Genomic DNA, 18,286 nt, shown 5'->3' with positions numbered 1-18,286 from the left:
TTTCTGAGGCAATTGAGGTATTTAGGGAACATTTGTAAATTTGTAATTCTAAACTGTTTGAGTCTGCGAATGCACATCAGTCAGCTGCCGCACCCTGATAGCTGCTGGTTCACTGTGTTTCTATAGGTTTGGGAGCAAGAAACTGCATGTAACTAGTCACTGAGGAAAAATGTAATTAATTTAGAGTTACTTATCAAATATTGGTGATTTACAATGGGGTTACATCTGAAAAATTCTTTTCAATTAAAAAGCTTATATGTAGCTTTATGTAGATATTGCATTTTATAAGTCTGACTATGTTGGTACTACTGTGAGGTTTAAACTGCCTGGTTTAAATTCACTGTTATTCAGCTGTATAGCCCAGTTATAAACATGTTAAGAATACTAATCAAAAAGTAATCAGATGTAATAAATTTCACTACTTTGATAAAGTAATTAAAATGGTTACTTTTTAAACTGGGTAACTAGTTATCTGTAGTCTGTTTACATTTCAAACTAAACCAAACGTGGGCCATGAGAGAACTGCATATTTGGGCCACATTAGGGGGACCTGTGGCTGAGTTTTGGGAGCCACACTCACCTGAGGTCAGCGCCGTCATTCAAGGCCAAATGTGGGCCATAAGAGAACTGCATATGTGGGCCACATTTGGGCCACATTAGGGGGACCTTTGGCTGAGTTTCGGGAGCCACACTCACCTGAGGTCAGCGCCGTCATTCAAGGCCAAATGTGGGCCATAAGAGAACTGCATATGTGGGCCACATTTGGGCCAAAGATAAATTGCTATCTGGGCAATGTCATGCCTTAATATAACAGAGGACTGTTATGTTAACTTTAGTCCCTCCCAACTTGATAACTTTGTAGACGCTGCTACGGCCTGCCTACGGACTACTTTAGACTCGGTTGCTCCTATCAAAAAGAAGATGATGAAGGAAAGGAAACTAGCACCTTGGTATAACTCCCAAACTCGCAAATTAAAACAAATCTCACGAAAACTTGAAAGTAAATGGCGTTCCACCAAACTGGAAGAATCTCGTGTGGATTGGCAAGATAGACAACCCAAGGTTTCTTTTCAGCACTGTAGCCAGGCTGACAAAGAGTCATAGCTCTGTTGAGCCATCTATTCCTATAGCTCTGAGCAGTGATGACTTCATGACCTTTTTTAATGATAAAATTATAACAATTAGAGAAAAAATTCATCACCTTCTGCCCACAGCTTCTAACGGCTCACCATTGGGCGCAGGAGGGCTAGAGAGAACGATAAGACCTGATACTTATTTAGACGGCTTTTATCCTTTAGACCTCCAACAATTAATGTTAAGGGTCTCTTCAGCTAAGCCAACTACCTGTCTCTTAGACCCCATTCCAACGAGGCTACTTAAAGAAGCACTACCCGTGGTCAATACCACCTTACTAGATACGATCAATATGTCCTTATTAACGGGTCACGTACCGCAGTCTTTTAAAGTAGCTGTGATAAAACCTATTCTGAAAAAACCCACCCTCGATCCAAAATCCTTGAGAAGGTAGTCGCTAATCAATTGTGTGACTTTCTGCATAGAAATAGTCTATTTGAAGACTTTCAGTCAGGATTTAGAATACATCATAGCACAGAGACGGCACTGGTGAAAATCACTAACGACCTTCTAACTGCTGCTGACAAAGGACTTGTCTCCATACTTGTCTTATTAGATCTTAGTGCTGCATTCGACACTATTGACCATACCATCCTCTTACAGAGACTGGAACATTTAGTTGGCATTAAAGGAATCACACTAAGCTGGTTTAAGTCCTATTTTTCTGAGCGATCCCAATTTGTTAATATTAACGATAAACCATCCAAATACGCTAAAGTTAGCCATGGCGTTCCTCAAGGCTCAGTGCTTGGACCAATTCTATTCTCTTTATATATGCTTCCTCTAGGCAATATTATTAGGAAACACTCAATTAACTTTCACTGTTACGCAGACGACACCCAATTATATCTGTCAATTAAGCCCGACGAAAGCGGTCAGTTAGCTAAACTTCAAGCGTGCATAAAAGATATAAAATCCTGGATGACCCACAATTTTCTGATGTTAAACTCAAACAAAACGGAAGTTATTGTGCTGGGACCCAAGCACCACCGAACTTCATTATCTAAAGATATAGCTACCCTAGATGGTATTGCCCTGGCCTCCAGTACTACTGTCAGAAATCTAGGAGTTATTTTTGATCAGGATATATCCTTTAACGCCCACTTAAAACAAACCTCAAGAACAGCCTTTTTCCATCTTCGTAACATTGCCAAAATCAGGAACATCCTCTCGCAAAACGATGCTGAAAAACTAGTCCATGCATTCGTTACTTCCCGGCTGGACTACTGTAATTCTTTACTATCAGGCTGCTCAAATAAGTCCCTTAGGACTCTCCAGCTGATCCAGAATGCTGCAGCACGTGTTCTGACAAGAACTAACAAAAGAGATCACATTTCTCCTGTATTAGCTTCTCTGCATTGGCTTCCTGTAAAATCCAGGATTGAATTTAAAATCCTTCTCCTGACCTACAAAGCACTAAATGGTCAAGCACCATCATACATAGAAGAGCTCTTAGTACCTTATTGTCCCACTAGAGCACTGCGCTCCCAGAACTCAGAGCTACTTGTGGTTCCTAGAGTCTCTAAAAGTAGAATGGGAGCCAGAGCCTTCAGCTACCAGGCTCCTCTCCTGTGGAACCAGCTCCCAACTTGGGTTCGGGGGGCTGACACCGTCGCCACATTTAAGAATAAACTGAAAACCATCATCTTTGATAAAGCTTATAGTTAGGGAGTGAGGAGTTGCAGCATAGTAGAGTAGAGTAGAGGGAGGCAGGAAGTACAAGCCCGTTCCGGCAGGGGAGAGTACGAGCCCGGTCCAGGGCCCCTCTCTTTAGCCTGCCTCTCTTAGTTATGCTATTATGACTCTAGACTGCTGTGGGAAGCTCCTTCCAAGGACACAATGAGCCGCTCCCTCTTCTCTCTTTTCACTTGTCTCCTTTTGTGTGCATCTTAGTCCCAGAAATGCCTGTTACTAACCTAGCTCTGGGGAGTTTTCTCCTCGGAGTCCCTTTGCTTCTTCTTCACCCAGAACATAGCCTTGGAATTGGGTGGCACCTACACCGGGGTCCTGGGTGCAGCTGACACTATGGACTTACTACACCCTGCTACGCTCTGCGATTCCCCGCAGTGTCCGACTGCGTCCTGCCGCGTCCAACCGCGTCCACCCAGGCTGCTGTGCCACACTACACCCCGTAACGCCCTGCTGTACCCTACTATGACATGAACTACTACGACTACCATTGTGATCACTGTTTCACTATCTTTATTATGACTATTATTGCCACCATTCACCACTCCCCCAACTGGTGCCGTCAGACACCGCCTACCAAGAGTCTGGGTCTGTCCGAGGTTTCTTCCTAACAAAAAAGGGAGTTTTCCCTTGCCTCTGTCGCAATAGCTACTGCTAATGCTTGCTCTTGAGGCAACCACTGTAATAGTTGGGGCTTCGTAAACTACAGAGTTTGGTCTAGACCTACTCTATCTGTAAAGTGTCTCGAGATAACTCTTGTTATGATTTGATACTATAAATAAAATTGAATTGAATTGAATTGAATTAGTTTATAAAGTCTGTCTTTTTATTATAAATGTTTTTATGATTTTATTATTGAACTGTCCTCAAGACAAGGCCACATGTCCATTTAACATCCTCCTCTCTCTCTTTCAGTGCAGCCATGGCACCCAAATATGACTATGTCTGTCCCACTGTAAGCTGGCCCTGGTGTTTGCTGTGCTCATGGACCTGTTGGGTGTGATAGCCGTGCTGCTGGGGGTCTTCACTCCACTGGAGATCCAAGGCCGAGACTTTGGGGATCTGCTGGTGTACTCAGGAGCCTTGCTGGTGCTACTGTCCCTGGCAGGCTGGGTAATGTGGTACAGTGGCAATATTGAGGGTCTGACCTACAAAAAGGAGTTTGGGAAAACTGTTGGTGGAGCTATAGATTGCCTTGCCCTCTCCCTGAGCCGCAGGATACGGATCCCCAGGACTCACAGTACCCCAACATAGGAAGTGGAGCCCAAAGATGCCAACCAAATGACTGACTGTTGAATGGCTGTCCGTAGCCAGGCGGCAGGCCAAACTGAGGCAGAGGAAGTGTCATTGCTGATTGTTGTTCTCTTCACAAATACGCCTCTTGTGGAGTCTACAAACACCTTGTTTACGTTTATGTGTTGGTTTTATTGCTTCATCTGTTTTTTTATTATTATTTTTTTTTTTTGGGGAGGGGGGCTTTAATTTTTGACAGGACAGCTAGGTGAGAAAGGGGAGAGAGAGGGGGAAGACATGCAGGAAATTGTCACAGGTCGGATTCGAACCGCTGCGTCGAGGCATACACCTCTCAGTATATGTGCGCCTGCTCTACCCACTGAGCCAACCCAGCCACGCTTCATCTGTTTTTAATATGCTAAATGTGCTGTTTTACTGTAAAGTGTCTTTGTAAAGCGCTATATAAATAAAATCTATTATCATTACATAAAAAAAGAAACGGTCAGTGTCATTTGTACTTTTTCATAAGGAAAACTGGGAGAATTTGTACTCTCTCTGCTTAAGAAGTTGTATATGGACTACACTTTGTGGGCTGTAATGTAATAGCCACTACTATAAAAAAAAAAAAAAAGAAGATGATTCTGCTGTATTGTCGATTTCCTCTGGAGTTATTCATTCATCTGATGATCCGTTTGTGTTGCTTCACCAGTTAACAGCAATACAACTCAGAATGCAAGTTACCACATCAACCATTGAAGACATTTTTTAATGACAATAATCATGTTTGCTCAAGGTTGAGTCAGGTCAGAACAAATGCTCAAGTCTTAATTTTCTTTCCAAGAAGGATAAGTAGATTATATTACATCAACATGAGTGCAAACTTGTAACTGCACATAAATACTGCATAGGATACTTTTTATAAAGACACATTTAAAATGTGCAGTTTGTAGTTACACTTTATGCAACGTGGAGGGGTTGAATTTGAAAAAAGAAAAACACAAAAAAACAATAACAAATAAATTATTCCCAATCTCAATACATCAGGAGATAAGAAGTGATTGTCTTTACGCTGAGAGAAGATCAAAACCTGTTCCAGTTCACAGTTAACAACAAAGTATGGACACAGCAGCTTCATGAGCAGCCACATTATTAAGTTTTTATGCATAAATGTTATGATCAAAAGATGTAAGACAGAAAGACCTGGTGCCCCCTTGGTGGAAGTAAGATGTGAATGACAACTCTGCATGGTCTGGTAGAAAAATGTATCAGAGAGCTGTTTGTCAGGGAGACTAAATGTATTGTTAGTGCAAAGGTAAAAATGAGCTAATCAGGCATCTGAATTACTGACCAGTTTTACAGAAATTATATGAAATCAGACGAAGGCACACAGTAAGGCATCAAAATCCATCAGGATATTCCAGTCAAAAGATAGATGTACAAAAAAATGAGGTAAAAAAGGATGAAACAGCATGTATCAAATATACATTTCTAGAGGATACATTTATTGCTGCCACAATGCGATGCTGGTTCATTCAGTTCCATGAAAGCACCATTTCCAATGTTGTCTCTAGCTTTGCTGGTGTACAGGACACGTGTGCTATGTCTTTATCTCATTCCAAAAAGGGCAGAACTAGGAGATGATTGATGTCAGAGGGCAGGGCTGGGCACAGAGGGGGTGGAATTCTGCCAGATGATCATTTGACTGCGTTCAGACCGCTGAGGTGTAGCTTGGGACAACTCAACCGATCCCTCATTCGCATCGTCTCCTGAAAAGATAATGGAGTTCAGTTAGACATTTCATAAACTAAGCACTGCCTAAACAGTAAAAACATGCAACATATAAACGCTAATCCAATTCATGAGACAGTTTTAAACAATTTGACGCCAGTGGCCGGGTTGGTTCAGTGGTAGAGCAGGCGCACATATACTGAGAGGTTTATGTCTCGACGCTGAGATCCAAGGTTTGAATCCGCCCTGTGACAATTTCCTGCATGTCTTCCCCCTCTCTCTCCCCTTTCTCACCTAGCTGTCCTGTCAAAAATTAAAGGCGGAAAAGCCCAAAAAAAATCTTTAAAAAAAATAAATAAAAAATTGATGCTACAATATTTTCCTTCAACTCACCCATTCGGAAGTTGATGTAGCCCTCTCCTCCACTGAGGATAAGCTGAGAGGTAGTGACAGTGCAGCCAGGAGAGACGATCAAACAACCTGTGGGACAAAGATGTCACTACAAGGCAAATACAGCATGCAAAGACAAAGATCTCCCTGAGTCAAAAACAAGTTGTTGAAAATGTTTAGCATGTTTGATTAAAGACAATCAGATTCTAACCAGGTGCAGCTATGATGAACCTGACAGCTTGTCTATGTCCATGGTAACACAGCTGGGCTGATGAAATGGAGCAATATGGGATGGAAACGGCCTCTGATGCTGTAGACATTCATTAATATAGTTAATGCTAGATAGAACACATTTCTGAAAATATGTGATTCAAGTACCTATATTTTCAGTCTAAATAAAACTCACTTATGGATAATGGAATGGAGAAAATGGCGCCACCTCCTGTGCCCACCCACAAACGGCCAGAGATGATTGTAAGAGACGAGATCTGGAGAGGTGAGAGTGTCAGGAAGGCTTGGCCTACAGAGGGAGACAGAAGCATGTTGGCTGAGCTGCAGGAAATAGTTTAAACCCAAAGTTGCCTGATACAAAACAAACACATAATAAATCCAGCATTTGTAGTCCCGTGGCTCTAACAATAACTGCTCTTTCTAAAATCTCTAGCAGGTAGACCTTTTGCCAGTTTGATGAATTGCTGCCACACACCCCAGGAATTTGCACATAGTCTTAAAGCCACAAAGGCTGCTAAAATATTTAACATGTGAAAATAAATATAAAATATACATTTCTTTCCTTAATTATAAAATTGATTTCAAAGTATCCAGCTAATGACTAACATTGATGTGAGCAGTACTGTTACATTATAGGAAATGACTACACTATGCTGTAACACACTGTAGATCCCAGAGCTATTAGATAGGCACACAGTACATGTCCAGCTGTAAATGTAATATGTTGTACAATAAAAATGTATTTGTAATAAATGGAAAAAATACCTAATGTTTTAGTGACCAAAGCAGTAAAATCAACTTCCTGTAGCGGCCGGCCTGTGGACCAGTCAAACAGTCTGAGGATTGGGTCAAGGCGGCAGGATGTCCAAACACCACTTCCACCAGCACACAGGAAACGAACCTGCTGCTCACTGCGGTCAGAGACCGAGAATGTTTGCTGTAAGGTCAGATGAGGAATAATGATGGTGAGTTCAAAAACAGTGTGAACATGAGACAAACAATGTCAGTATCTCCACTGTTTCTTACCTCAACCTTCTTGTTGTCAATGTCAACCACATGGACTTTGTTCCAATATCCCACCCACAAGCGGCCACCTTTTGCAAGGCAGCAGCGAATTGGCTGCAAAGGGTTTGATCCGACAGGCATCACCGAGTGTGACTGTAGATTCCAGCCACCTGTCAATCACAGCACTTATTGTTTCATTATTTACGTTAAGCATCAAGTTATGTGAAGAATGCTTAATGAAGAAATAGAGCTAGATTAACTGAGACAGTCTGATTTTACTATAAAATGACATTTACTATAAACAGAAAGACATTACCTGAACTGTGTGAGAAAAATGCTAAAGTCCCATCAGCTAAACCAGATATGACTTGACCCTGGGAATACCTGTCAAATTGAGTCAACAGAAAGAAGCTTGTTTTCATTACATTACAACATACAATAATTAAAGGCTCCATATCATGCTCATTTTTAGGTTCATAATTGTAGTTTGGGTTACTAGAACATGCTTACATGCTTAAAATGTTCAAAAAAGGCATTATTTTTCTCATACTGTCTGTATATACCTGTAGGCTGTAATTACCCTCTGCCTGAAACACTCCGTCTTAGCACCTCTCTTTAAAGGTCCTATGACATGCTGCTTTTTGGATGCTTTTATATAGGCCTTAGTGGTCCGTTAATACTGTATCTGAAGTCTCTTTCCCGAAATTCAGCCTTGGTGCAGAATTACAGCCACTAGAGCCAGTCCCATAATGAGCTTTCCTTAGGATGTGCCATTTCTGTGTCTGTAGCTTTAAATGCTAATGAGGAGGAGAGAAGCGGGATAAGGTGGAGGGTGGGGGTGTGGCCTTAACCAGCTTGCGGTCATAGCTCATTTTCTCATTGGCGGGCCAAATTCTCTGGATGGGCAAAGTCATGGGCAAAGCAGAGAAAAGGGAGGTAACCTTTCCCCTTATGACGACATATAGGGAAGATTCCAGATTGGCCCATCTGAGCTTTCATTTTCTCAAAGGCAGAGCAGGATACCCAGGGCTTGGTTTACACCTATTGCCCTTTCTAGCCACTGGGGGACCATAGGCAGGCTAGGGGAACTGATATTAATGTTAAAAAACCTCATAAAGTGAAATTTTCATGCCATGGGACTTTTAAGCCCCCTTCCCAAAAAAGCCCTGTCTGCTCTGATTGGTCAGTGTTTCTGGGTCTTTTGCATCTGTGCTCTCAGAGTTTTTGCACTGTCATTGCAGCTGGGGAATGACTGTAACAGTACTGTAGCAGCACTTTCTACCTATATTTAGAATAGTTGTGACATTACAACCTTACGGAAGTTCTAACTGTTCGTTTAATGCGTAAGTCTCGTCAAAATGCAACCTAGGGTCTTTTTGTGAATGTACCTGAGTCAGACTTTCGTTTAAAAGCATATTTAGGACGGAATCGCCACTTTTAAGATTTACCGTATTTTTGTTTTTCGGTCAAATGGCCTTTTGAATGGGAGTGCTAGGGGCACTTTTATGCTAGCCTCAAAATAGCTATTTTTAAAACACTAAGAAGGCTCGACACAACATGAAACTTTGCTTGAAGTATCGCCAGGGTCTCTACACCTTAACGAAAGCAATGACAACATTGTTTGTGTACACAGAGTTTACTAAAAAGAAAGGTTTTGAGCAACTCACTGTAGCTGTTGTTCTTCCGGGCGCAGTCTATCGAGCCAGTCAAAAATAGTCAAGGGAGGAGAGTAAAGATGGAAAGCTCCAAAAGCTTAGTTCCATATAAATGCACGGATAATTTGTTGTTTTGTCGTTAGTGAAACACAATATCGACCGTGTAGTTGAAAAAGGAGCCTCATATAAGAATGACATTTCCTCCTATGGAGTCCGTTCATTCGCATTCGGAGATCGCCTATTTTTGACTGGGAAAATGGCGGATAGCGTAAACAATAACTGCTAACGTGAGTTGCTCAAAACCCTTTTTAGTAAACTCTGGGTACACAAACAATGTTGTCAATGCTTTCGTTAAGGTGTAGAGCCCCTGGCGATACTTCAAGCAAAGTTTCATGTTGTGTCGAGCCGTCTTAGTGTTTTAAAAATAGCTATTTTGAGGCTAGCATAAAAGTGCCCACTAGCACTCAAAATTCAAAAGGCCATTTGACCGAAAAACGAAAATACAGTAAATCTTAAAAGTGGCGATTCCGTCCTAAATATGCTTTTAAACAAAAGTTTGACTCGGGTACATTCACAAAAAGACCCTAGGTTGCATTTTGGCAAGAGTTACGCTTTAAAAGGCACCGTTTTTTTAATACAAGCGGTGTGCATTTCTCAGTGGATTAAGTATTTTGATACTTTTACAGTATAGCACCTCAACCTGCTTAATAATCAAAAAAAAGATATGGATATCTCACTTTTTACAATACGGGACCTTTAAATGCTAAAACTTAAATATGAATACAAATATGTTTCAAACACAGAGCAGACAGAACTCACGTTAGCGAATAAACACCTTCTGAGAGAGAAACAGACTGCAGACAGCGCCTCCTGCCAGCAGAGGCTGAGTGTACCAGTATACTGTGAGACAGACAAAAGACAGAGAGAAAAAGTCACAGTGCTTTGCCAACATGCATTTTACTCAGAGAGAGTTTTATTTATTTGAAGTGAGCTGTTTATTCAGCACAAACTACCTTCCTTCCTGAGTTCCAATCCACACAGTCCCTGCAGTGTCACCTGATATAACAAGATCAGAAAGGAAGTAAGTCAGCAATGTTGATTTCCAAGTGTTTCCAGTTATCAGTATGGTATGAAGGGATAATACAAGTACAGAATACATTAAATAAGTTGTCTGTATGGAGCTGCTGCAGCCCATTGTACTGGCACTGACCTATGGGTGGCACAGCACAAATGCAGAGAGCAGGAGCTGTGGGAGGGAGGCTGAACTGATCCAATACTGTGTTGGACCGTGCTGGATCAATCACTGTAATATCACTGCAGGAGGCAGGGCCAGAAACTACCCACACAGAACACTGGCAGAGAAGGACGGATATGGAGTTTGGAAAGATGTGTGGCGTGAAACAACATGTCCATGGGAGAGTGTTAGTTATACTTGGATGGCACTGTACATGGTGATTAGAGTATGACTGCAGTTGTTATTTAACCAGGATAATGACAGACTTACTGTGGCCTCTCCTGAGATCTCAGGGGTGACTGCAACCGCACAGTTCAGCTGAAGAGAAAAATAAGTTAGGGCCAACATTTAAATGCTCTGGAGGTATGATGTAAAAGCTGCCAGGTTCTTGCATTTAAGAGTTTCGCAGTGAAAAGATCTACCTTAGCTGTGGAGTCTCTTTGATCCAGCAGTCTAAGCTGCATTAGAACAGGCACATCCTTAGGCTCTGGGACAGGTTCATGAGATTCCTACAATGATGACAGTTAATCACCAAGATGTTGTTAGGATTGTGGAAATGTAACTGAAATGAAACTCTCTGTGGTATGAAGGCAAGATTGTTTTTCATTGGTTTAGTTCAAATAAATGTTGTATGTGTGGTAACCAAAATGTACAATTCAGACTCTTTAAAGCTAGGGGAGCTTTAGGCCCAATTTGTAATCATGTACTCTTATACGTACATGCCCTCTCAGCATTTCTCCTATGTGTACATTGCTACTACCTGTGTGATTGCCAGCGGTGTGCTCCAGCCGTGTATCTGTCGTTTTCCAAGTGATCCCCAAATGTGGGAGCGAATTTCTCTGTAGAGTTCTCTCCTCCTGACACGAGGAGAGAGAGCAGCAGGAGAAGCAGATCTAGAGAGAATGCTTCTGCTGTCAATCAGCTTGGGTGAGCCTTTTATAATGATTCAACTGTGTTTGCAAATAATTATGTCAACAGAAGAGCATATGCTAAAGTGACACGGCCAAAAACACTAGCTTACTCAGCATTAGTTTGACTGGCAGCCGGTAGTTGTGGAGACCCCAGAGGAGAGCGAGTGAGTGATGGAGAAGTTGGCAGGGCAAATGCAGAAGCAGAAGGTGGGAGTAAGGGTCCCTTGGACAAACCAAACAAACGGTTGAACCTATAATAAAAATAAAAATAAAAATTGTCAGCATTTTATAAAGACCATAAAATGTCTGTGTACAGCATATTACCAAACGTGCAATTATATAGCACACTTGTTTATTTAGCTCTGTGTTGTCTCCATGTAATGCCAAGTGGTTTTACAGACAGATACAGTATGAATCTAAAAACAGCAAAGATTCTTCCCTCTCAGGCGTGTATTGCTTACCTGACATCTTTTACCTATTCAAACACTCACAATGTCCTTCATCACACAGGGTGCTTTACAGCAATCTTAAGAAGCAGTCTTTTTGCAGTCACATAACTCTCTTAAGCTCCAACTGCATATTCACATACTTCTAACCAAATGGATCCTTATTTCCTTATCTTTATTTTGGTGACTCCTTTAGAAACCGAGTGCTACAGAGCTACATTCCCACTGCTTTTATAATTTATATATTAATGTGTTTATTGACTAGAGATTGCTGTATTAACAAAAGGTCAAAGCAACCTGACAAACATCACATCTTGGTATTTCCCAATAGTTTTTTATACGGCATGTTGTTTGATACATTATTGGTTAGCTTTAAGGTTATCCGTAATAACAATATTTCATTATCATGAGGCAGCTTTACTGCCTGCTTTATCCTCTGGCACACAGTAGCACAGGCATGGACACAAGAATACCCTCCGAAGCTGCACCAGCCAACTTTTTGTAAGTTATGACTGAGGACATTAACTTCACTGCACTTTTAACTGACAAGAGGATGAGTATGCAGTATAATGTCAAATGATAAGACAGACACTTACTTTCTCCAAACACTTAATCTTTTGTCGTCAGTTAACCTCTCATCCTTTGATGCTCTATAAAAAAAAAAGACACTTAATGAGGTTAGAGACAAAAACCATGAACACAATTGTTCCTTTTTTAACCAAATTCTAAATTCTCTATTGGAACAGACATAACCTTTAAATCTTAAAAAAAAACATCACCACAACTATGTTGATTTAGTAGCATAGTTACCTGAGTGTCTGACTATGTCTTACAGCCTCCTGCAGCTCAAACAGACGCTGCTTGTATTGGTTCTTCTCCATGACCACACGAGCCATTTCAGAACGAGAGAAGTGGCGCATGGATGCGGGTAGAGAGGCCTGAATGGAAATATTTGATATTTAGTGGGGTCTAATCACATTTAATTAACACTGAGCAGTTACTGAATTTGAAAAAAAGCTTTGCCAATGCAGTGCTACTGTTGCTGAGTGATACAGCAGATAAAAATGTGAAAATAACAATGCCTCCTTACATCAGGATCCTCAGATTGGCACACGTCCAGTTCTTTCCGAATTCTATGATTAATAGTTGATATAAAGGACAAAGTTATTGTAATAGTATAGTACATGTATTTGGTATATTATAATTATAATAACAAAAATAAAAGCAATATGTCTTTCCCAAAAGGGCAAAGAATTAATAAACAACATTGAAATGGGAAAATATCTAGAACAATCTTCTACACCTCTTAGTTTCCTCCTCCTTCTCCTTCATCCGCCCTTCCAATCGTGAGAGTGTTTCCTGAAGAGAGGCCAACTCCAGTTTAAGTGCTGAACGGTCATCAGTGAGCTCTTCTACCCGAGATATCAAAGCCTTACGACCAGCTTCTACTAACTCACTGGAAAAAAGAAAACGGAGGAAAAGATGAATAATTTCATTATTATGGGTTAGGGTTAAAGAGAGTAAACAGTTCCAACAAATTAGTGACTTTAACATGTTCTACTCTTATTGATTTGTTTGTACTGAAGAAAGAACCCCAAGTGTTTGGAAAATCCCCTGCAAACTGGACTAGCTACAACAAGGTCAGAGAAATTAAATATAGGACTCACTGGGTGACTTTCAGTTCCTCATACTGAGAAAGAATCTCCTCAAACTGGTCTGCACTGCCTACACAGAAAGAATTTTGTAAAAAATGTTTGAACACACAATGAACATTGAGAGAAATATAGGTCTGACTGGTTTTACTATTTACATTTACTTTCAAGAAGAAAGGACTACGTGGAATGGTGCAAAGTGGTAAAAAAAGGAAGTAACGCTTTATGAAACCTATGGCAAGAGACCTTTTTCACTGATGTACTTGCACTTCATGTTAGTAGGGTATAAATAGTTTTGTACTCTGTGCCCAAATGCTGCACATAGGACACGACACACAGGCATTGTTATGGAGTTTGTTTTTGAAAAATCATAACTGGCTAATTCCTGGGCAGTTAACATTTTGTTAAGATAATGAGAAAGTACATCAACCATGTTAGTGAAAAAGGTCTATAAATGTGTGAATTTACCTCTGACACTGGCCCCTCGGTCTACACTCTCCACATAATCCCGACTCAGCTCTGACAGCTCAGAGAACACAGAGTCGGTGTTGCGCAGCTCCCACTCCACACTATCATCTTCCTCCACCTCTTCCTCATCTTTTTCCTGCCTCTCTCCCCCCTGCACCTCTTCTATTTTGCGCATCTTCTCTCCCTCCTTCTCCTCTACTTCCCTCATCTCGTCCTCCACGCTGGTGTCCGTCTCATCTCTCGGTGGCTCTTTGGTGTTCAGTCTAACTGGGGTGCTGAAGAAATTAAAGAGTAAGACATGTAATAAAGTATTCAACTCTTTTATGTGCTCTATGTGAACATGAGCTATAGTGAACTTGGGTTTAGTTAATGATTACATACTTTTCATTAAAAAATCTCCAACTGACAAAAAATAGTTAATTGTTTCAGATTATTACCTTGCATTTACACTGCCATGAAATTGCCTCAGCTCAGGAGTGGAGCTTATGATGTCATTGATAAACTGATCTGCGGTGGGCTTTAATGCAATGTCAATCGCCTTTTCTTCCTTGGCTACTAGATCCTCCAAATACAGGGGACCAGAATGTGAATGTGGTCTTTGAATCATCTGCACAAAAAAAAGGAGGTGAAACAACAGCTACTTCTCTGCCAAAAACCTTGTATTAAATTGTTCCAAATATAGTTATATGTGTAAAGTGAGAATATGTTTACCTTTTCATTCACACTGGATTCTGACAAGACTTGGTTGGATAGAAATTCAGCATTCTTGGGACGCACATGATTCCTAAACGCAACATGCAGTGTTACATAGCAAAGAAAAGTCACCTGAATAAACAGTATCAATGTGTGCTTCTTTCTGACATTTTGCACCACTTTCTTGCAGCACTCTTACCATTACTGAATTAAAGTCTGTGACTTGTGATCAATACCTACCAAAAACTGCTATTTTATTTAGGAAATTACCACTAAATACCACTTTTTCAGACAAAAGCTCAAAGATGAAATTATAGCTTTGTTGCTAATGAGCTAACCCTTTCCATAATTTATAAACAATAAATTTATAAACAATAAAACATGGGAAATTTGCGAGTGTGCTTTAAGTGTGATTGAAAAGCTAAACTTAATTTACATTTGCAAAATTGGTCTCAAACTGCCATTTTTCAGTTACATACAGTAAACACTGCAGTTAGTATCCTTGTAAAAGGTAAACAGAGATACTGCTATCTTGCAACTTTTGTGGTTAAGGTCAGAAATGTTAGCATGTTAGCGAGACAGGCTTAGAGTGGGATTTCTTGATTATATTGTTGGCTACAGTCCATAGTAGCTTGTGTGTGGCTCACAATAAAGCTGCTGTCATGGTTTATAGCCCTCCTGTGTGAGGCACTATCTACAGTATAATAAATAAGGTATAGATTAAAAGGTGCTGAATAAGAACAACCTTAAAGGAGAATCTCTTTCAGAATCCTTTCCCTTTTCCAAAAGTTCCCGATATGTGTGAGCCAGCTAAAGGAGAGAACATCAGTGATATGTAAGAAATAAAGTAATGACAAAAAACAGCTAAATATTGTAACAGTGTGTTTAAGAAGTCACTGTGTGGTGATACCAGAAACTAAACAGCAGTATCTGACCTTGTTGTGAGTATGCCTCAATGTGCTCAGTTCTCTACTCAGATTTGCTTTCTGCTCCTCCAAGGCCACCACTGCAAGAAAACATACCATGTAGCTTTAGAATGACTAACTACTGATCCAGTATCCCTAAAAAATGTATAGACTGTAGCTCTTCTTCTGGAAGATTTAAAAATGCATTTCGTCATGACTTGCACAAGACCGATTAAGAATAAATACAATACATGGCTACTATGCCATCTGTCACCGTAAATATTCAAATACTCACACTGATCAGCTTGCTCTCTTGCTTTCTTCTCAAGCTCTCTCTCTCGCCGCTCTCTCTCCTTTTCCCTCCCCCTCATGGCTCTCCTCTCTTGTTCAATTTGGTCATCCAGCTCCAAATACCTCTAAAGAAAACAAAGTGCTTTAACAGCTTTGAGCACAGACAACCGCCTACTTTCACAGCTGTTAAAAACACATAACCTAAATCATGGTATGCCACACTACATTAACGATTTCAAATCTCCATCAATCCCCACCTCTTGACTTTCTTTCCTGAGTGCTCTCTCTGCTTGGTATCTCTCCAGCAGCTCTTCTCGCTCAGCTTTCTCCCTCTCCGCCTCCTCCTCCCTGTCTCTCAGCTGGGCTTTGCTGCCGGCCAGCCCCTCCAGTACCCACACAAATATGGGTACCAGTGACTCCACCACACCTTCACCATGGGTCTCAATAACTGTCTGCGAGGGGGGAAAGCAGCAGAGTGAGAAACCATTCAGAAAAAACATATTATGCATATTTTTTCCTGAAAACAATAATGAAGATAGAAAAATAACTTGAGGATCTGCTTTACCTGTAGCTCTGAATAAAGTTTTCCTGCCTCTTCACTCACAATGTTGGGGTCCAGCTCCACCTCCCCTGTCCCACACAGCACTCTCTCACTGTACTCCATCAGCCAATTATTTTTTATCTGCTGTATTAACTGTCAAAACGGTTTCCCTAGCTCAACACCAAAGGCAAATGATTTTACAACTCTATAAGCCAATTCTGTTGCTCTCCTGACTATATTTCCTCACCAACTACTACAACTAGTTTATCTGGCTTTCTAACATGTCTGCTAACACCAGCACCACCCATCCTTCACAAGGTTATGTTCCATTTGTCCTTGACAAGGGCAGCATCATCTTAGACTGCATTCAACTAGTCGTTTCTGTGCTGTGAAGTTAATCTGATGTTTTAGAGTCCATCCTGGGAAAGAAAAGAAGAAAATATACGATATGTAATGATAATCAATCTCTTCTACACTTCAGCTAAAAGGACAGCCAACTGTTCTGTGCAATATGCAAGCTTAGACATGCATTTTTTTATCTGTTCCAACTAACTAGCATAAGCTTTTAAATGGTTGGAATTGCCATGTGGTTTTCTGCTATTATAATCTGTGACTAACGTAGTTTAACAAAGCATCTGCACAGCATGGATGAAAGTCAAATTCCAATGGTTGGAAGTGGTGGTTTAACAGACATTCATTTAAGATCAGTAACTGGTTTGTGTTCAAGTTTAGAGACAAATGTTTAGAATACACACATTAAAGCCAAAAATTAAAAAATTTGAAAATTGTGGTGGGATTTTATTTCCTAACATCTTGTAGACAAAATGATGAATCGATAAAATAAACTGAAAATGAAAATAATCTTTAGTTGCAGCCTTAATCAACAGTATATGGCAAGGCGTCTAATGAAAGGTTGTAGCCTATGTATATGAAGCTCATTTATGGTTCATATTATTTTATTTTGGTTTAGAGTCTCGCTAAAGCGCTTTAAAGACCCGTTGAAATATAATCTACAGAAAAAAGAACAAATGGATTTTTTGTTCAATATCTAAGCATCGCTAATAAGTATAAAGTGCAGCACAAGAGAAACAAACCAAACGACAGCCTGTGTGTGTGTGTGTGTGTGTGTGTGTGTTTGTGTAAATAGCACACAGAAGTTCAAACGGTTACATGTAAACACACTTTAACACCGACAAGTTATATGCGTCGACAATTAAGCTACTTATAGCCTTCATGGGTAGCTAAGAAATATACAAACCTTTTAAAATGACACACATGAATTGGCATACTGTAGCCTATAAATAAGTAACATGACTGACAGTGGACACCTTGGGAGATCTTTGGCAGCAATGTTGTAGGCTTACTTGAAAAACAAGCCGAGTCGTCGCGCTGTTCGGCTGCCGTTTTACAAACTCACCTTTATGGCTGACACCTTCGCGACTTTTATTTCAATTCCCCCAAACTGAAATTCCAGCCGTTTTCTCTTCGGGTACGATATTACACATAAACGAGTTTAAAGGAGGGGGTGTTGTTTGATTCTGACGTGCGCAGACGTATCCTCAGTTCGGCCAATCAGAGCGCTGCAATTGTCGACTGTAACCAATAGACGTGAAGAAGAGGTGGGATGTGGGCAGTTTTGTTTTCAAAAGGAGAAAAAAAGTTTCCTGAAACTCGAAGATAACACGTGACCAAAGGAGCTGCAGCGGACTGTCAGGTGACCTGAGTAATGCACGTCTAAGTTGGTTATACCTGTAGAAATACTTCACATACCTGAGAGCTAGCTAATCTCTTTTCCCATGTCATTCAAAGTGATTAGAAAAGTATCAGAAAGTTTACGATGTTTGCATTGTGAACGCTGCTTGTAGGTGAAGTTAGCAGGTGTCAAGTTAAAAAGTAAGACGACTACCAAATGTGTTAAAGAGGCATCCCTGCAGAGAACTCTTTCTTTAGCTATTAGAAAATGTGCTGTAATGTTATCACTATGAATCACCTTGGGAAAAGGTTGAGTAAGGATACTATTTAGCACAGTGAGGTACAGTACAACATGTAGGCCTTTAGCTACTAAATCCCGATGAGGAAT

General features: G+C 40.6%; 2 protein-coding genes and 1 long non-coding RNA gene across 5 annotated transcripts in view; 1 reads left to right on the top strand and 2 right to left on the bottom strand.

Annotated features, from left to right (window-relative positions):
* Nucleotides 1-3,440: 3,440 nt before the first annotated feature.
* The window catches only part of LOC118496007, a 17,795-nt gene continuing 2,949 nt past the window's right edge, over nucleotides 3,441-18,286 (bottom strand). Inside the window, exon 3 of the long non-coding RNA XR_004898473.1 lies at nucleotides 3,441-3,452. This is a non-coding gene — a long non-coding RNA (uncharacterized LOC118496007). The remainder of the gene's footprint in view (nucleotides 3,453-18,286) is intronic.
* LOC116049680 (transmembrane protein 238-like) lies at nucleotides 3,720-4,255 on the top strand. Its single transcript, XM_031299575.2, has one exon. It carries the CDS (start codon nucleotides 3,808-3,810, stop codon nucleotides 4,075-4,077), a length of 270 nt encoding a protein of 89 aa, XP_031155435.1. The 5' UTR covers nucleotides 3,720-3,807; the 3' UTR covers nucleotides 4,078-4,255.
* On the bottom strand, nucleotides 4,804-17,890 carry si:dkey-17m8.1 (C-Jun-amino-terminal kinase-interacting protein 4). Of its 3 annotated transcripts, none has more exons than XM_031299491.2 (28): nucleotides 17,624-17,890; nucleotides 16,231-16,625; nucleotides 15,923-16,117; nucleotides 15,670-15,790; nucleotides 15,405-15,475; nucleotides 15,215-15,279; nucleotides 14,488-14,560; nucleotides 14,214-14,383; nucleotides 13,777-14,051; nucleotides 13,324-13,381; nucleotides 12,960-13,112; nucleotides 12,747-12,789; nucleotides 12,467-12,594; nucleotides 12,253-12,306; nucleotides 11,321-11,461; nucleotides 11,060-11,192; nucleotides 10,722-10,808; nucleotides 10,570-10,617; nucleotides 10,276-10,417; nucleotides 10,079-10,121; nucleotides 9,885-9,965; nucleotides 7,727-7,794; nucleotides 7,432-7,580; nucleotides 7,171-7,342; nucleotides 6,581-6,694; nucleotides 6,386-6,484; nucleotides 6,178-6,264; nucleotides 4,804-5,822 (listed from the first exon to the last, which is right to left on the bottom strand). In XM_031299491.2, exons 2-28 carry the CDS (start codon nucleotides 16,327-16,329, stop codon nucleotides 5,704-5,706), a joined length of 2,988 nt encoding a protein of 995 aa, XP_031155351.1. In that variant the 5' UTR covers nucleotides 16,330-16,625; nucleotides 17,624-17,890; the 3' UTR covers nucleotides 4,804-5,703. The 3 variants fall into 3 exon arrangements, with proteins under 3 accessions (XP_031155351.1, XP_031155352.1, XP_035861829.1); XM_031299492.2 differs by having other exon boundaries at nucleotides 11,060-11,156; XM_036005936.1 differs by lacking the exon at nucleotides 17,624-17,890 and adding an exon at nucleotides 17,571-17,589.

This window comes from Sander lucioperca, chromosome 10, assembly GCF_008315115.2.
Source record: "Sander lucioperca isolate FBNREF2018 chromosome 10, SLUC_FBN_1.2, whole genome shotgun sequence".
Taxonomy (NCBI): domain Eukaryota; kingdom Metazoa; phylum Chordata; class Actinopteri; order Perciformes; family Percidae; genus Sander; species Sander lucioperca.
The sequence above is the reverse complement of the archived record's forward strand: the minus strand, read 5'-3'. Positions and strand labels throughout refer to the sequence as shown.

Bases quoted from the DNA above. Each gene is read 5' to 3' on its own strand.
- LOC116049680 (XM_031299575.2), top strand. From the start codon at position 3,808: ATGGACCTGTTGGGTGTGATAGCCGTGCTGCTGGGGGTCTTCACTCCA.
- si:dkey-17m8.1 (XM_031299491.2), bottom strand. From the start codon at position 16,329: ATGGAGTACAGTGAGAGAGTGCTGTGTGGGACAGGGGAGGTGGAGCTG. The intron at 10,418-10,569 runs GTAAGTCTGTCA...CTTCTCTGCCAG, and splicing joins AGATCTCAGGAGAGGCCACA to TGTTCTGTGTGGGTAGTTTC. The intron at 10,122-10,275 runs GTCAGTGCCAGT...TTGTTATATCAG, and splicing joins TTGTGCTGTGCCACCCATAG to GTGACACTGCAGGGACTGTG.